This window comes from Salvelinus fontinalis, chromosome 27 (genome assembly GCF_029448725.1).
Source record: "Salvelinus fontinalis isolate EN_2023a chromosome 27, ASM2944872v1, whole genome shotgun sequence".
Classification (NCBI taxonomy): domain Eukaryota; kingdom Metazoa; phylum Chordata; class Actinopteri; order Salmoniformes; family Salmonidae; genus Salvelinus; species Salvelinus fontinalis.
Genome location: NC_074691.1, coordinates 25,408,619 through 25,428,179, shown reverse-complemented (window position 1 = coordinate 25,428,179; position 19,561 = coordinate 25,408,619). Strand labels below are relative to the sequence as shown.

Here is a 19,561-nt window from a genome sequence, read left to right as displayed (position 1 = left end):
AACCATCAATAACCCAGCAGATAAAGGCATCCATTCATTATCTAATATACCCAGAGAAATATGTTAAGCCAATTTTTGTGTTCTACTTCCTAGTTATAATTCCTTCTTGCAGTAAATAGAGTAAAACATAGAGCCATTAAATGTTAATGTTTGACTTTCCGTCTCCATAATCTATGTGTGGAGAGGTGTGGCAGTGATGATCAAGCTGACATAAACCTGCACTGTGCTTAACCATGAAGCTCAAACCCTAAACGTATTAGCTGCAAGATGTCTCTCTGCTATTCTCCTCTCTCTCTCTGTTACTCTCTCTGTTACTCTCTCTCTCTGCTATTCTCCTCTCTCTCTCTGTTAATCTCTCTGTTACTCTCTCTCTCTGCTATTCTCCTCTCTCTGTTAATCTCTCTGTTACTCTCTCTCTCTGCTATTCTCCTCTCTCTCTCTGTTACTCTCTCTCCCTGTTACTCTCTCTCTCTCTCTCTGTTACTCTCGCTCTCTCTCTGTTACTCTCTCTCCCTGTTACTCTCTCTCTCTCTCTCTGTTACTCTCTCTCTCTCTCTGTTACTCTCTCTCTCTCTCTGTTACTCTCTCTCTCTCTCTGTTTCTCTCTCTCGCTCTCTGTTACTCTCTCTCTCTCTCTGTTACGCACTCTCTCTCTGTTTCTCTCTCTCGCTCTCTGTTACTCTCTCTCTCTCTCTGTTACGCACTCTCTCTCTGTTTCTCTATCTCTCTCTCTGTTACTCTCTCTCTCTCTCTGTTACGCACTCTCTCTCTGTTTCTCTCTCTGTTTCTCTCTCTCGCTCTCTGTTACTCTCTCTCTCTCTCTGTTACTCTCTCTCTCTCTCTGTTTCTCTCTCTCGCTCTCTGTTACTCTCTCTCTCTCTCTGTTACGCACTCTCTCTCTGTTACTCTCTCTCTCTCTCTGTTACTCTCTCTCTCTCTCTGTTTCTCTCTCTCGCTCTCTGTTACTCTCTCTCTCTCTCTGTTACGCACTCTCTCTCTGTTTCTCTCTCTCGCTCTCTGTTACTCTCTCTCTCTCTCTGTTACGCACTCTCTCTCTGTTTCTCTATCTCTCTCTCTGTTACTCTCTCTCTCTCTCTGTTTCTCTCTCTCCCTGTTACTCTCTCTCTCTCTCTCTCTCTGTTACTCTCTCTCTCTCTCTGTTTCTCTCTCTCGCTCTCTGTTACTCTCTCTCTCTCTCTGTTACGCACTCTCTCTCTGTTTCTCTCTCTCGCTCTCTGTTACTCTCTCTCTCTCTCTGTTACGCACTCTCTCTCTGTTTCTCTATCTCTCTCTCTGTTACTCTCTCTCTCTCTCTGTTTCTCTCTCTCGCTCTCTGTTTCTCTCTCTCTCTCTCTGTTATGCTCTCTCTCTCTGTTACTCTCTCTCTCTCTCTGTTTCTCTCTCTCCCTGTTACTCTCTCTCTCTCTCTCTCTCTGTTACTCTCTCTCTCTCTCTGTTTCTCTCTCTCGCTCTCTGTTACTCTCTCTCTCTCTCTGTTACGCACTCTCTCTCTGTTTCTCTCTCTCGCTCTCTGTTACTCTCTCTCTCTCTCTGTTACGCACTCTCTCTCTGTTTCTCTATCTCTCTCTCTGTTACTCTCTCTCTCTCTCTGTTTCTCTCTCTCGCTCTCTGTTTCTCTCTCTCTCTCTCTGTTACTCTCTCTCTCTCTCTGTTACGCACTCTCTCTCTGTTTCTCTCTCTCGCTCTCTGTTACTCTCTCTCTCTCTCTGTTACGCACTCTCTCTCTGTTTCTCTATCTCTCTCTCTGTTACTCTCTCTCTCTCTCTGTTTCTCTCTCTCGCTCTCTGTTTCTCTCTCTCTCTCTCTGTTATGCTCTCTCTCTCTCTGTTACTCTCTCTCTCTCTCTCTCTCTGTTACTCTCTCTCTCTCTCTGTTACTCTCTCTCTCTCTCTGTTACTCTCTCTCTCTCTCTGTTACTCTCTCTCTCTCTCTGTTTCTCTCTCTCGCTCTCTGTTACTCTCTCTCTCTCTCTGTTTCTCTCTCTCGCTCTCTGTTACTCTCTCTCTCTCTCTGTTTCTCTCTCTCGCTCTCTGTTACTCTCTCTCTCTCTCTGTTTCTCTCTCTCGCTCTCTGTTACTCTCTCTCTCTCTCTGTTTCTCTCTCTCGCTCTCTGTTACTCTCTCTCTCTCTCTGTTTCTCTCTCTCGCTCTCTGTTACTCTCTCTCTCTCTCTGTTTCTCTCTCTCGCTCTCTGTTACTCTCTCTCTCTCTCTGTTTCTCTCTCTCGCTCTCTGTTACTCTCTATCTCTCTCTCTGTTACTCTCTCTCTCTCTCTGTTTCTCTCTCTCGCTCTCTGTTACTCTCTCTCTCTCTCTGTTACGCACTCTCTCTCTGTTTCTCTATCTCTCTCTCTGTTACTCTCTCTCTCTCTCTGTTTCTCTCTCTCGCTCTCTGTTACTCTCTCTCTCTCTCTGTTTCTCTCTCTCGCTCTCTGTTACTCTCTCTCTCTCTCTGTTTCTCTCTCTCGCTCTCTGTTACTCTCTCTCTCTCTCTGTTTCTCTCTCTCGCTCTCTGTTACTCTCTCTCTCTCTCTCTCTCTGTTACGCACTCTCTCTCTGTTTCTCTCTCTCGCTCTCTGTTACTCTCTCTCTCTCTCTGTTTCTCTCTCTCGCTCTCTGTTACTCTCTATCTCTCTCTCTGTTACTCTCTCTGCTATTCTCCTCTCTCTCTCTGTTAATCTCTCTGTTACTCTCTCTCCCTGTTACTCTCTCTCTCTCTCTCTCTCTCTGTTACGCGCTCTCTCTCTCTCTGTTACGCACTCTCTCTCTGTTTCTCTCTCTCGCTCTCTGTTACTCTCTCTCTCTCTCTGTTTCTCTCTCTCGCTCTCTGTTACTCTCTCTCTCTCTCTGTTTCTCTCTCTCGCTCTCTGTTACTCTCTCTCTCTCTCTGTTTCTCTCTCTCGCTCTCTGTTACTCTCTCTCTCTCTCTGTTTCTCTCTCTCGCTCTCTGTTACTCTCTCTCTCTCTCTGTTTCTCTCTCTCGCTCTCTGTTACTCTCTATCTCTCTCTCTGTTACTCTCTCTCTCTCTCTGTTACTCTCTCTCTCTGCTATTCTCCTCTCTCTCTCTGTTACTCTCTCTCTCTGCTATTCTCCTCTCTCTCTCTGTTACTCTCTCTCTCTGCTATTCTCCTCTCTCTCTCTGTTAATCTCTCTGTTACTCTCTCTCTCTGCTATTCTCCTCTCTCTCTCTGTTACTCTCTCTCTCTGTTACTCTCTCTCTCTCTCTCTGTTACTCTCGCTCTCTCTCTGTTACTCTCTCTGCTATTCTCCTCTCTCTCTCTGTTAATCTCTCTGTTACTCTCTCTCCCTGTTACTCTCTCTCTCTCTCTCTCTCTCTGTTACGCGCTCTCTCTCTCTCTGTTACGCACTCTCTCTCTGTTTCTCTCTCTCGCTCTCTGTTACTCTCTCTCGCTCTCTGTTTCTCTCTCTCGCTCTCTGTTACTCTCTCTCTCTCGCTGTTACACTCTCTCTCTCTGTTACTCTCTCTCTCTATGTTACTCTCTCTCACTATGTTACTCTCTCTCGCTCTCTGTTATTCTCTCTCTCTCTATTACTCTCTCTCTCTCTCTCTGTTGCTCTCTCTCTCTCTGTTACTCTCTATCTCCTTCTGTTAGTCTCTCTCCTTCTGTTACTCTCTCTCTCTGTTACTCTCTATGTTACTCTCTCTCTCTCTCTCTGTTACTCTCTCCCTCTCTCCCTCTGTTACTCTCTCTGTTTCTCTCTCTCACTCTCTGTTACTCTCTCTCTCTCTCTGTTACTCTCTCTCTCTATGTACTGTCTCTCACTCTCTGTTACTCTCTCTCACTCTATGTTACTCTCTCTCACGCTCTGTTACTCTCGCTCACGCTCTGTTACTCTCTCGCTCTCTGTTACTCTCTCTCTCTGTCACTCTCTCTCTCTGTTACTCTCTCTCGCTTTGTTACTATCTCTCTATCTCTGTTACTCTCTCTCTCCCTCTGTTACTCTCTCTCTCCCTCTGTTACTCTCTCTCTCCCTCTTACTCTCTCTCTCTGTTACTCTCTCTCTCTATGTTACTCTCTCGCTCTCTCTCTGTTACTCTCTCTCTCCCTCTGTTACTCTCTCTCCCTCTTACTCTCTCTCTCTGTGTTACTCTCTCTCTCCCTCTGTTACTCTCTCTCCCTCTTACTCTCTCTCTCTGTGTTACTCTCTCTCTCTGTTACTCTCTCTCTCTCTATGTTACTCTCTCTCTCTCTATGTTACTCTCTCTCTCTCTCTATGTTACTCTCTCTCTCTCTCTGTTACTCTCTCTCTCTCTCTCTCGCTCTCTCTCTCTCTCTCTCTGTTACTCTCTCTCTCCCTCTGTTACTCTCTCTCTCCCTCTGTTACTCTCTCTCCCTCTTACTCTCTCTCTATGTTACTCTCTCTCTCTATGTTACTCTCTCTCTCTGTTACTCTCTCTCTCTGTTACTCTCTCTCTCTGTTACTCTCTCTCTCCATCTGTTACTCTCTCTCTCTCTCTCTCTCTGTTACTCTCTCTCTCCCTCTGTTACTCTCTCTCTCCCTCTGTTACTCTCTCTCTCCCTCTGTTACTCTCTCTCTCTCTGTTACTCTCTCTCTATGTTACTCTCTCTCTCTATGTTACTCTCTCTCTCTATGTTACTCTCTCCCTCTGTTACTCTCTCTCTCTCTGTTACTCTCTCTCTCTGTTACTCTCTCTCTCTATGTTACTCTCTCTCTCTGTTACTCTCTCTCTCTATGTTACTCTCTCTCTCTGTTACTCTCTCTCTCTCTCTCACTTTCTCAATTCAATTCAATTCAATTCAATTTGCTTTATTGGCATGACGTAACAATGTACATATTGCCAAAGCTTATTTACAATATAAAAATGAGAATCAAAATGGTCAACGGGACAACAGTAACAACAATAACTAAGTGTCAAAATAATTTCTCTCTCTCTCTCTCTGTTACTCTCTCTCTCCATCTGTTACTCTCTCTCTCTCTCTCTGTTACTCTCTCTCTCCATCTGTTACTCTCTCTCTCCCTCTGTTACTCTCTCTCTCCCTCTGTTACTCTCTCTCCCTCTTACTCTCTCTCTCTCTCTGTTACTCTCTCTCTCTGTTACTCTCTCTCTCTCGCTATCTTTCTCTCTCTCTGTTACTCTCTCTCTCTCTCGCTCTCTCTCTCTGTTACTCTCTCTCTCTCTCTCTCTCTCTCTCGCTGTTACTCTATCTCTGCTTCTCTCTCTCTACCCCTGTCTCGCTTTCTCTACAGTACCTCTCTCTACCCCCCCTCTCTCCATCTCTCTGTTGACACTCAGTGTTTGCCATTATAGTTCTGAGTCAGGTTATCACAGGGGCTTTCCACCTCACTACTAGTCTGGGGTGATTTTGCTCAGAGTTCCCTGCTGTCTACTGTCTCCACTCAGACTGAGCAGATAGACAGAGAGGGGGACTAGAGATTGAGGGAGCGATAGAAGAGGGAAAGGAGAGAGATGGAGGGAGCACTGCACCCATGTCCACTAAAACACAGCAAGGACAGACAGACACAGACAGATGCGCCCTCCAAAGGAGTAGAGATGGATAGAGGAGATGATACTGTAGGTAGCCAGAGAGACAGAAAGTGGAGAGCGGGGTCAAGGGACCCCGAGAGGGTTAGAGGAGAAATGAGAGGAGAAATGGGAAAGAGAGAAGGAGATCGGGTTGATCTGTCTCCTCATATCTTCAGAGAGAGAGAGAGCGAGAGAAGGATTTGAAATGTCTTTATTATTTTGGAACTTGAGTGTAATATTTACTGAGTGTGATATTTACTGCCAATAAAACCTCTTGAATTGAATTGAGAGAGAGAAAAAGAAAGAAAGAGAAAGAAAGAGAGAGAGAAAAAAAGCAAAAGAGAGAGAGAGACGTACTTCTTGACGGGGATGCATCCCTCAGAGTTGAGCTGTAGCTTCAGTCGTGTGTATCTGTAGGATAGAGGACATGACAGATTAGATATGTCGTGTGTATCTGTAGGATAGAGGACATGACAGATTAGATATGTCGTGTGTATCTGTAGGATAGAGGACATGACAGATTAGATATGTCGTGTGTATCTGTAGGATAGAGGACATGACAGATTAGATATGTCGTGTGTATCTGTAGGACAGAGGACATGACAGATTAGATATGTCGTGTGTATCTGTAGGATAGAGGACATGACAGATTGGATATGTCGTGTGTATCTGTAGGATAGAGGACATGACAGATTAGATATGTCGTGTGTATCTGTAGGATAGAGGACATGACAGATTAGATATGTCGTGTGTATCTGTAGGATAGAGGACATGACAGATTGGATATGTCGTGTGTATCTGTAGGATAGAGGACATGACAGATTAGATATGTCGTGTGTATCTGTAGGATAGAGGACATGACAGATTAGATATGTCGTGTGTATCTGTAGGACAGAGGACATGACAGATTGGATATGTCGTGTGTATCTGTAGGATAGAGGACATGACAGATTAGATATGTCGTGTGTATCTGTAGGATAGAGGACATGACAGATTGGATATGTCGTGTGTATCTGTAGGATAGAGGACATGACAGATTAGATATGTCGTGTGTATCTGTAGGACAGAGGACATGACAGATTAGATATGTCGTGTGTATCTGTAGGATAGAGGACATGACAGATTGGATATGTCGTGTGTATCTGTAGGATAGAGGACATGACAGATTAGATATGTCGTGTGTATCTGTAGGATAGAGGACATGACAGATTAGATATGTCGTGTGTATCTGTAGGATAGAGGACATGACAGATTAGATATGTCGTGTGTATCTGTAGGATAGAGGACATGACAGATTGGATATGTCGTGTGTATCTGTAGGATAGAGGACATGACAGATTAGATATGTCGTGTGTATCTGTAGGATAGAGGACATGACAGATTGGATATGTCGTGTGTATCTGTAGGATAGAGGACATGACAGATTGGATATGTCGTGTGTATCTGTAGGATAGAGGACATGACAGATTAGATATGTCGTGTGTATCTGTAGGATAGAGGACATGACAGATTAGATATGTCGTGTGTATCTGTAGGATAGAGGACATGACAGATTGGATATGTCGTGTGTATCTGTAGGACAGAGGACATGACAGATTGGATATGTCGTGTGTATCTGTAGGATAGAGGACATGACAGATTAGATATGTCGTGTGTATCTGTAGGATAGAGGACATGACAGATTAGATATGTCGTGTGTATCTGTAGGATAGAGGACATGACAGATTAGATATGTCGTGTGTATCTGTAGGATAGAGGACATGACAGATTGGATATGTCGTGTGTATCTGTAGGATAGAGGACATGACAGATTAGATATGTCGTGTGTATCTGTAGGATAGAGGACATGACAGATTGGATATGTCGTGTGTATCTGTAGGATAGAGGACATGACAGATTGGATATGTCGTGTGTATCTGTAGGATAGAGGACATGACAGATTAGATATGTCGTGTGTATCTGTAGGATAGAGGACATGACAGATTAGATATGTCGTGTGTATCTGTAGGATAGAGGACATGACAGATTGGATATGTCGTGTGTATCTGTAGGATAGAGGACATGACAGATTGGATATGTCGTGTGTATCTGTAGGATAGAGGACATGACAGATTGGATATGTTGTGTGTATCTGTAGGATAGAGGACATGACAGATTGGATATGTCGTGTGTATCTGTAGGATAGAGGACATGACAGATTAGATATGTCGTGTGTATCTGTAGGATAGAGGACATGACAGATTAGATATGTCGTGTGTATCTGTAGGACAGAGGACATGACAGATAAGATATGTCGTGTGTATCTGTAGGATAGAGGACATGACAGATTAGATATGTTGTGTGTATCTGTAGGATAGAGGACATGACAGATTAGATATGTCGTGTGTATCTGTAGGATAGAGGACATGACAGATTAGATATGTCGTGTGTATCTGTAGGACAGAGGACATGACAGATTAGATATGTCGTGTGTATCTGTAGGATAGAGGACATGACAGATTAGATATGTCGTGTGTATCTGTAGGATAGAGGACATGACAGATTAGATATGTCGTGTGTATCTGTAGGATAGAGGACATGATAGATTGGATATGTCGTGTGTATCTGTAGGATAGAGGACATGACAGATTGGATATGTCGTGTGTATCTGTAGGATAGAGGACATGACAGATTAGATATGTCGTGTGTATCTGTAGGATAGAGGACATGACAGATTAGATATGTCGTGTGTATCTGTAGGATAGAGGACATGACAGATTAGATATGTCGTGTGTATCTGTAGGATAGAGGACATGACAGATTGGATATGTCGTGTGTATCTGTAGGATAGAAGACATGACAGATTGGATATGTCGTGTGTATCTGTAGGATAGAGGACATGACAGATTAGATATGTCGTGTGTATCTGTAGGATAGAGGACATGACAGATTGGATATGTCGTGTGTATCTGTAGGATAGAGGACATGACAGATTAGATATGTCGTGTGTATCTGTAGGATAGAGGACATGACAGATTAGATATGTCGTGTGTATCTGTAGGACAGAGGACATGACAGATTGGATATGTCGTGTGTATCTGTAGGATAGAGGACATGACAGATTAGATATGTCGTGTGTATCTGTAGGACAGAGGACATGACAGATTAGATATGTCGTGTGTATCTGTAGGATAGAGGACATGACAGATTGGATATGTCGTGTGTATCTGTAGGATAGAGGACATGACAGATTAGATATGTCGTGTGTATCTGTAGGATAGAGGACATGACAGATTAGATATGTCGTGTGTATCTGTAGGATAGAGGACATGACAGATTAGATATGTCGTGTGTATCTGTAGGATAGAGGACATGACAGATTGGATATGTCGTGTGTATCTGTAGGATAGAGGACATGACAGATTAGATATGTCGTGTGTATCTGTAGGATAGAGGACATGACAGATTGGATATGTCGTGTGTATCTGTAGGATAGAGGACATGACAGATTGGATATGTCGTGTGTATCTGTAGGATAGAGGACATGACAGATTAGATATGTCGTGTGTATCTGTAGGATAGAGGACATGACAGATTAGATATGTCGTGTGTATCTGTAGGATAGAGGACATGACAGATTGGATATGTCGTGTGTATCTGTAGGATAGAGGACATGACAGATTGGATATGTCGTGTGTATCTGTAGGATAGAGGACATGACAGATTGGATATGTTGTGTGTATCTGTAGGATAGAGGACATGACAGATTGGATATGTCGTGTGTATCTGTAGGATAGAGGACATGACAGATTAGATATGTCGTGTGTATCTGTAGGATAGAGGACATGACAGATTAGATATGTCGTGTGTATCTGTAGGATAGAGGACATGACAGATTAGATATGTCGTGTGTATCTGTAGGATAGAGGACATGACAGATTGGATATGTCGTGTGTATCTGTAGGATAGAGGACATGACAGATTAGATATGTCGTGTGTATCTGTAGGATAGAGGACATGACAGATTGGATATGTCGTGTGTATCTGTAGGATAGAGGACATGACAGATTGGATATGTCGTGTGTATCTGTAGGATAGAGGACATGACAGATTAGATATGTCGTGTGTATCTGTAGGATAGAGGACATGACAGATTAGATATGTCGTGTGTATCTGTAGGATAGAGGACATGACAGATTGGATATGTCGTGTGTATCTGTAGGATAGAGGACATGACAGATTGGATATGTCGTGTGTATCTGTAGGATAGAGGACATGACAGATTGGATATGTTGTGTGTATCTGTAGGATAGAGGACATGACAGATTGGATATGTCGTGTGTATCTGTAGGATAGAGGACATGACAGATTAGATATGTCGTGTGTATCTGTAGGATAGAGGACATGACAGATTAGATATGTCGTGTGTATCTGTAGGACAGAGGACATGACAGATAAGATATGTCGTGTGTATCTGTAGGATAGAGGACATGACAGATTAGATATGTTGTGTGTATCTGTAGGATAGAGGACATGACAGATTAGATATGTCGTGTGTATCTGTAGGATAGAGGACATGACAGATTAGATATGTCGTGTGTATCTGTAGGACAGAGGACATGACAGATAAGATATGTCGTGTGTATCTGTAGGATAGAGGACATGACAGATTGGATATGTCGTGTGTATCTGTAGGATAGAGGACATGACAGATTAGATATGTCGTGTGTATCTGTAGGATAGAGGACATGACAGATTAGATATGTCGTGTGTATCTGTAGGATAGAGGACATGACAGATTAGATATGTCGTGTGTATCTGTAGGATAGAGGACATGATAGATTGGATATGTCGTGTGTATCTGTAGGATAGAGGACATGACAGATTGGATATGTCGTGTGTATCTGTAGGATAGAGGACATGACAGATTAGATATGTCGTGTGTATCTGTAGGATAGAGGACATGACAGATTAGATATGTCGTGTGTATCTGTAGGATAGAGGACATGATAGATTGGATATGTCGTGTGTATCTGTAGGATAGAGGACATGACAGATTGGATATGTCGTGTGTATCTGTAGGATAGAGGACATGACAGATTAGATATGTCGTGTGTATCTGTAGGATAGAGGACATGACAGATTAGATATGTCGTGTGTATCTGTAGGATAGAGGACATGACAGATTAGATATGTCGTGTGTATCTGTAGGATAGAGGACATGACAGATTGGATATGTCGTGTGTATCTGTAGGATAGAAGACATGACAGATTGGATATGTCGTGTGTATCTGTAGGATAGAGGACATGACAGATTAGATATGTCGTGTGTATCTGTAGGATAGAAGACATGACAGATTTGATATGTCGTGTGTATCTGTAGGATAGAAGACATGACAGATTGGATATGTCGTGTGTATCTGTAGGATAGAGGACATGACAGATTGGATATGTCATGTGTATCTGTAGGATAGAGGACATGACAGATTAGATATGTTGTGTGTATCTGTAGGATAGAGGACATGACAGATTAGATATGTCGTGTGTATCTGTAGGATAGAGGACATGACAGATTGGATATGTCGTGTGTATCTGTAGGATAGAGGACATGACAGATTAGATATGTCGTGTGTATCTGTAGGACAGAGGACATGACAGATTAGATATGTCGTGTGTATCTGTAGGATAGAGGACATGACAGATTAGATATGTCGTGTGTATCTGTAGGATAGAGGACATGACAGATTAGATATGTCGTGTGTATCTGTAGGATAGAGGACATGACAGATTGGATATGTCGTGTGTATCTGTAGGATAGAGGACATGACAGATTGGATATGTCGTGTGTATCTGTAGGATAGAAGACATGACAGATTAGATATGTCGTGTGTATCTGTAGGATAGAGGACATGACAGATTGGATATGTCGTGTGTATCTGTAGGATAGAGGACATGACAGATTAGATATGGGCCTTTCTAGAAATAATGGGGCCAATGTGTGGCATTGGGATCAACATTTCAAAATGGTTTGAAACAAAAATAAAGACGATTTTTATCCAGTTCCACATGTGAATTTAGAGGAATATATACAAATTGAGCCATAACTCCTCCTATACAACAAGATAGGACTAGGACTATACATCCTTCAAGCAGGGTTCATACAGACATCGACAATTCCAATTCAAGGACTATTAGGGACTTGTTCAGGCACTTAATTTGAATTTTTAAGGACCTCAAAGTTATGTAATTGTATAATGTATATAATTGTACATATAGGGCCTAATATACAACCAAGCCCCCCCAAAAAGCATGCAAAAAGTGTCCAAAAAGTAGGCCATTACCAATTTAAGAATAATGTATTTTTTTAGGCTTTACCAATCCATTGATATTCAAATTATAAGTACATTATAAAATCTGTGAGAATAATGTGGACTTGACAAAATAAATGTGATGCATTCCTGGCTTTTCTGTAGCCTGTGTGGCTGACGCAGAAACGCATCATAAAGCCATGAACGGCGTCTCTGGTTTTTGTAATGGAAGGATTTGTGTGGAAAGCCAAGCCAGCATTAGATATTGTTGTCTTCATAATAACGTCAACAGATTAGCGCATCACCCTTCAATTGAAGCGGCGGGAAGAAAATTAAAGTGGCCACATCTCTCACAAAAACGGATCAAAAATGAAATCAAGGAGAATTATAAGGGAGCAGGAGAATTATAAATTAGATACAATAATTAGAAGGACTTCGCAAGCACCAAATTGAGGAAATGTCTGATTTTCAAGGTAGGTCTATTCCAGTACTTCAATTTCTGAGCTCCAAATTCAAGTTCAATTTGGGTAATTCAAGCCCCTTGTATTGTTTCAAATTGCAGTTGTAACATGGAACCCAACATGTTATTTCATTACCAGATGACACTGTGAAGAAGCCCACTAGGTTATGTCATTTTGGGGGGATTTGTCTGCCCATGAAAACTGTTTCACCCCATAACATATTGTAAGGAGACACAATGTTACATAGTTACACTGCATTTCTGACATCTTCATACAAAACACTGTTCGACATCTAGATCCAGGATTCTTACATGATTCAAGTTCAATGTCTAGTTTAACTTATTAATAGTTAATATATGACATAACAACAATTTACACTGCCATAATTGCAAGGACAGAAAAGGTATGTTTTATGTCACACAAAATAATTGGACAAATCCGTCAATACACTAACCATGAGAAAACAAAGGTTTTAAATCAACTTGTGAATTTGATTGAATATTGCTGTGCTCTCCCTTATATCTTATTGTAATGACATGAAGAATACTGGCAGATTATTGTCAATGATTTATCAACAGCTGTAACAAGCTGTCCATTGTAGGTAATCCTCACTGGCACCCTGGTTTATAGAAATATCCATGTACACTACATCATAGAAAGAGTGTGAGTGTGTCTGTGTGGTGTGTGTATGTGTGGAACACAATGAGTGTTCGCATAGGTCCGTGTGTTTACATTTTACTGTGCTGCTCTCCACTAGTCAGAGGAAGTGATGTGTTGGCAGTGCCGTATATAGCCTGGAGACTCACACACATACACACACTCGCGCGCTCTCCCTCTCTCTCTCTCTCTCTCTCGCTCTCCCTCTCTCTCTCTCTTTCTCGTCCTCTCCCTCTTTCTTTCTCTCTCTCTCTCTCTACACTAGGCAGGGTGTAACAGAAGCAGGCATTATGTTCTGGCCCCTAAGTGGCCCTCACTAATAATGAATGATCATCATAGCGCCCACCTCTCTCTCAGTGGCTCCAGTGACAGAGGGGGTCCAAAGTCAGGCCACTAATGGTTAACGTGGTCTACCTCTTTATCTTTTACAAATGGCCATCTCGGTACACTTTTAGTGACAGAGGAAAATGAAAAGCACACCAGAATTTGCAAGGTGTATGCTGTATGTAGCCCTAACCCTGTTTACACAACCTAGACGATTCCGTTATGCACATCATGCAGCCACGCAAGAAGTGTGACACTTGGCTCCCAGGCCTGCCCAATGGCAATAACAATTGTGGCCACTTCCAGTACATTGTGACAGTACGTCCAATACTAAAGTGTTTTACCACCCGAGAACAGCTTCATTAATTGTAGCACCACAGATGTCATATACACGCTCAAATGCATCTGCTGGGCTGCTTCTGTTGTTCAAACTAAATGAGCGTTGAAACATTGCAGAACATCAGGCTGCTATTAGTAATAAAACATGGACTACGCTATTCCTCCCTGCTCTTTGAAGCCAGAGAACATGAGGAGGAGGTGACAAGAATAGGTGACATCGTACATAAACTAAAACAAAGAGAGGCATTATGGCAGTACTTCTTGGACACTGTGGATCCTAAGGGGCTGAACAATGATTTCCCCTCGTTTTTATAATGTTGTTGCCTTTATTTTTTGGGTCTCTGTGTCTCCGGATTCACAGGCACCCAAATATTACCCATGTACAGTATATTTTGACATGGCCTACTGATTCACCCTTGTACAGTATATTTTGACATGGCAGTATATTTTGACATGGCCTACTGATTCACCCTTGTACAGTATATTTTGAAAAGGCAGTTTATTTTGACCTGGCCTATTGATTCACCCATGTACAGTATATTTTGACCTGGCCTATTGATTCACCCATGTACAGTATATTTTGACCTGGCCTGTTGATTCACCCATGTACAGTATATTTTGACCTGGCCTGTTGATTCACCCATGTACAGTATATTTTGACCTGGCCTACTGATTCACCCATGTACAGTATATTTTGACCTGGCCTGTTGATTCACCCATGTACAGTATATTTTGACCTGGCCTGTTGATTCACCCATGTACAGTATATTTTGACCTGGCCTATTGATTCACCCATGTACAGTATATTTTGACCTGGCCTGTTGATTCACCCATGTACAGTATATTTTGACCTGGCCTACTGATTCACCCATGTACAGTATATTTTGACCTGGCCTGTTGATTCACCCATGTACAGTATATTTTGACCTGGCCTGTTGATTCACCCATGTACAGTATATTTTGACCTGGCCTATTGATTCACCCATGTACAGTATATTTTGTCAGGGCCTATTTATTCACCCATGTACAGTATATTTTGACCTGGCCTGTTGATTCACCCATGTACAGTATATTTTGACCTGGCCTACTGATTCACCCTTGTACAGTATATTTTGAAAAGGCAGTTTATTTTGACCTGGCCTATTTATTCACCCATGTACAGTATATTTTGACCTGGCCTATTGATTCACCCATGTACAGTATATTTTCACATGGCCTACTGATTTACCCATGTACAGTATATTTTGACCTGGCCTGTTGATTCACCCATGTACAGTATATTTTGACCTGGCCTGTTGATTCACCCATGTACAGTATATTTTGACCTGGCCTATTGATTCACCCATGTACCGTATATTTTGACCTGGCCTGTTGATTCACCCATGTACAGTATATTTTGTCAGGGCCTGTTGATTCACCCATGTACAGTATATTTTGACCTGGCCTGTTGATTCACCCATGTACAGTATGTTTTGACCTGGCCTGTTGATTCACCCATGTACAGTATATTTTGACCTGGCCTACTGATTCACCCATGTACAGTATATTTTGACCTGGCCTGTTGATTCACCCATGTACAGTATATTTTGACCTGGCCTGTTGATTCACCCATGTACAGTATATTTTGACCTGGCCTATTGATTCATCCATGTACAGTATATTTTGACCTGGCCTGTTGATTCACCCATGTACAGTATATTTTGACCTGGCCTACTGATTCACCCATGTACAGTATATTTTGACCTGGCCTGTTGATTCCCCCATGTACAGTATATTTTGACCTGGCCTGTTGATTCACCCATGTACAGTATATTTTGACCTGGCCTGTTGATTCACCCATGTACAGTATATTTTGACCTGGCCTGTTGATTCACCCATGTACAGTATATTTTGACCTGGCCTATTGATTCACCCATATACAGTATATTTTGACCTGGCCTGTTGATTCACCCATGTACAGTATATTTTGACCTGGCCTACTGATTCACCCATGTACAGTATATTTTGACCTGGCCTGTTGATTCACCCATGTACAGTATATTTTGACATGGCCTGTTGATTCACCGATGTACAGTATATTTTGACCTGGCCTGTTGATTCACCCATGTACAGTATATTTTGACATGGCCTATTGATTCACCCTTGTACAGTATATTTTGACATGACCTATTGATTCACTCATGTACAGTATATTTTGTCAGGGCCTATTGATTCACCCATGTACAGTATATTTTGACCTGGCCTGTTGATTCACCCATGTACAGTATATTTTGACATGGCCTATTGATTCACCCATGTACAGTATATTTTGACCTGGCCTGTTGATTCACCCATGTACAGTATATTTTGACCTGGCCTGTTGATTCACCCATGTACAGTATATTTTGACCTGGCCTGTTGATTCACCCATGTACAGTATATTTTGACCTGGCCTGTTGATTCACCCATGTACAGTATATTTTGACCTGGCCTACTGATTCACCCACGTACAGTGTATTTTGACATGGCCTATTGATTCACCCATGTACAGTATATTTTGACATGGCCTATTGATTCACCCATGTACAGTATATTTTGACATGGCCTATTGATTCACCCATGTACAGTATATTTTGTCAGGGCCTATTGATTCACCCATGTACAGTATATTTTGACCTGGCCTATTGATTCACCCATGTACAGTATATTTTGACATGGCCTGTTGATTCACCCATGTACAGTATATTTTTGACCTGGCCTGTTGATTCACCCATGTACAGTATAGTTTGACATGGCCTGTTGATTCACCCATGTACAGTATATTTTGACCTGGCCTGTTGATTCACCCATGTACAGTATATTTTGACCTGGCCTGTTGATTCACCCATGTACAGTATATTTTGACATGGCCTATTGATTCACCCATGTACAGTATATTTTGACCTGGCCTGTTGATTCACCCATGTACAGTATATTTTGACCTGGCTTGTTGATTCACCCATGTACAGTATATTTTGACCTGGCCTACTGATTCACCCATGTACAGTATATTTTGACCTGGCCTATTGATTCACCCATGTACAGTATATTTTGACCTGGCCTGTTGATTCACCCATGTACAGTATATTTTGACCTGGCCTGTTGATTCACCCATGTACAGTATATTTTGACCTGGCCTACTGATTCACCCATGTACAGTATATTTTGACCTGGCCTGTTGATTCACCCATGTACAGTATATTTTGACATGGCCTATTGATTCACCCATGTACAGTATATTTTGACATGGCCTATTGATTCACCCATGTACAGTATATTTTGTCAGGGCCTATTGATTCACCCATGTACAGTATATTTTGACATGGCCTATTGATTCACCCATGTACAGTATATTTTGTCAGGGCCTATTGATTCAACCATGTACAGTATATTTTGACCTGGCCTGTTGATTCACCCATGTACAGTATATTTTGACCTGGCCTACTGATTCACCCATGTACAGTATATTTTGACCTGGCCTGTTGATTCACCCATGTACAGTATATTTTGACATGGCCTATTGATTCACCTATGTACAGTATATTTTGACATGGCCTATTGATTCACCCTTGTACAGTATATTTTGACATGGCCTATTGATTCACCCATGTACAGTATATTTTGTCAGGGCCTATTGATTCACCCATGTACAGTATATTTTGACCTGGCCTGTTGATTCACCCATGTACAGTATATTTTGACCTGGCCTACTGATTCACCCATGTACAGTATATTTTGACCTGGCCTGTTGATTCACCCATGTACAGTATATTTTGACATGGCCTATTGATTCACCTATGTACAGTATATTTTGACCTGGCCTGTTGATTCACCCATGTACAGTATATTTTGACCTGGCCTGTTGATTCACCCATGTACAGTATATTTTGACCTGGCCTATTGATTCACCCATGTACAGTATATTTTGACATGGCCTATTGATTCACCCATGTACAGTATATTTTGACATGGCCTATTGATTCACCCATGTACAGTATATTTTGACCTGGCCTGTTGATTCACCCATGTACAGTATATTTTGACATGGCCTATTGATTCACCCATGTACAGTATATTTTGACCTGGCCTGTTGATTAACGAGACACACCAATGGTCAGGTCACTCTGAGGAAGACGTCAGTCACCTGTCCGCATTCTGTACAATGGAGCTAAAAGAAATCTCCAACTCCTTTCTACCACGAATTAGTCATTTTGTAAGTTTTTCTTGGTAAGCCCTTCTCCTGATTAAAAATAATCAAGGTCTTGATGAGAATTAGCTAAATTAGGTGTGTTGGGACAGGGCTGGAACTAAAGCCTGCACATCCTGTGGGTCCCTATGACAAGGACTGAAGAATGGAGGTCTAGCCTGTGCCAGCCTGAGATGTTTACTTTCCAGATAAGGCAAAGCTATTTTCACTGCAGGAGTAAACTGCTAACGTCAGAGTTTACCGGAAAGGCCAGTGGCCGTTTACCAGGACTGGTTCCTACTGAGGAGAAGAGCCTGGTCCAATAAAAATAACCAATGTTTCATCAAACAAACTGTCTTTCTTCAAAAAGTGGACTAGCTGGGTATATTTAGTGTGTGTGTGTGTGTATGCGTGCGCGCGTGTGCGTGTGTAAGGGTACATAGTTTATTTTGGGTCTTACTGAGTGGTTGGAGTTTTTCAGCTCTATGGACAAACATTCACTAGATGGTCAGTATGGCACAACACAACACAACAGGACAGGACAGAACAGGACAGGACAGGGCACAGCAGAGAAAACATTCATCATACAGACTTCCATCTGGACTAAGCTAGAATGAATAGCTGGAATAGTTGAATGTTTTTGTGTGACTCCATAGTTCAGATACATAATAACATCTCTTCATTCCATATCAATATGAAACAGAGAGAGAGAGAGAGAGAGAGAGAGAGAGAGAGAGAGAGAGAGAGAGAGAGAGAGAGAGAGAGAGAGAGAGAGAGAGAGAGAGAGACAGAGAGAGAGAGAGAGAGACAGAGAGAGAGACAGAGAGAGAGAGAGAGAGAGAGAGAGAGAGAGAGAGAGAGAGACAGAGAGAGAGAGAGAGACAGAGACAGAGAGATAGAGAGAGACAGAGACAGAGAGATAGAGAGAGACAGAGAGATAGACAGAGACAGAGAGAAGGAGAGAGAGAGAGAGAGAGAGAGAGAGAGAGAGAGAGAGAGAGAGAGAGAGAGAGACAGAGAGAGAGAGAGAGAGAGAGAGAGAGAGACAGAGACAGAGACAGAGACAGAGACAGAGACAGAGACAGAGACAGAGAGAGAGAGAGAGAGAGAGAGAGAGAGAGAGAGAGAGAGAGAGAGAGAGAGAGACAGAGACAGAGACAGAGACAGAGACAGAGACAGAGAGAGAGAGAGAGAGAGAGACAGAGACAGAGACAGAGACAGAGACAGAGACAGAGAGACAGAGAGACAGAGAGACAGAGAGACAGAGAGACAGAGAGACAGAGAGACAGAGAGACAGAGAGACAGAGAGACAGAGAGACAGAGAGACAGAGAGACAGAGAGAGAGAGAGACAGAGAGACAGAGAGAGAGAGAGAGAGAGAGAGAGAGAGAGAGAGAGAGAGAGATGATAATGCGTTGCTAAGAGGAACCGAGGGATGAGTCACAACAAAGTCAACGGTCTATATGTGTGTGACAGTATGTGGAGGTGAATGTGCGCAAATGTGTGTGTGTGTGTGTCTGTATGCATGTGTGTGTGTCTGTGTGGTGTGATACATGTCATGTGCAGCCCTTTCCATTTCATCCACGCTCTTTTCTCCATCTTTTCCTCCATCTCACCCTCACTCTTTCCCCCACTTTCCATTTCTCTCTTCCTCAACTTTCCCTCTCTCTCTTCCTCACTTTCCCTCTCAATTCAATTCAATTTATTGGCATGGGAAACATATGTTAACACTGCCAAAGCAAGCGAAGTAGATAATATACA

General features: G+C 42.3%; 1 protein-coding gene across 7 annotated transcripts in view; it reads right to left on the bottom strand.

Moving 5' to 3' along the window:
* Positions 1-19,561, bottom strand: part of LOC129825349 (1-phosphatidylinositol 4,5-bisphosphate phosphodiesterase beta-1-like) — a 285,736-nt gene that overhangs the window by 104,191 nt on the left and 161,984 nt on the right. For all 7 annotated transcript variants that reach the window (XM_055885380.1, XM_055885381.1, XM_055885375.1 and 4 more), the window contains exon 6: positions 5,887-5,940. In XM_055885380.1, the coding sequence (XP_055741355.1) occupies positions 5,887-5,940 (54 nt within the window). The remainder of the gene's footprint in view (positions 1-5,886; positions 5,941-19,561) is intronic.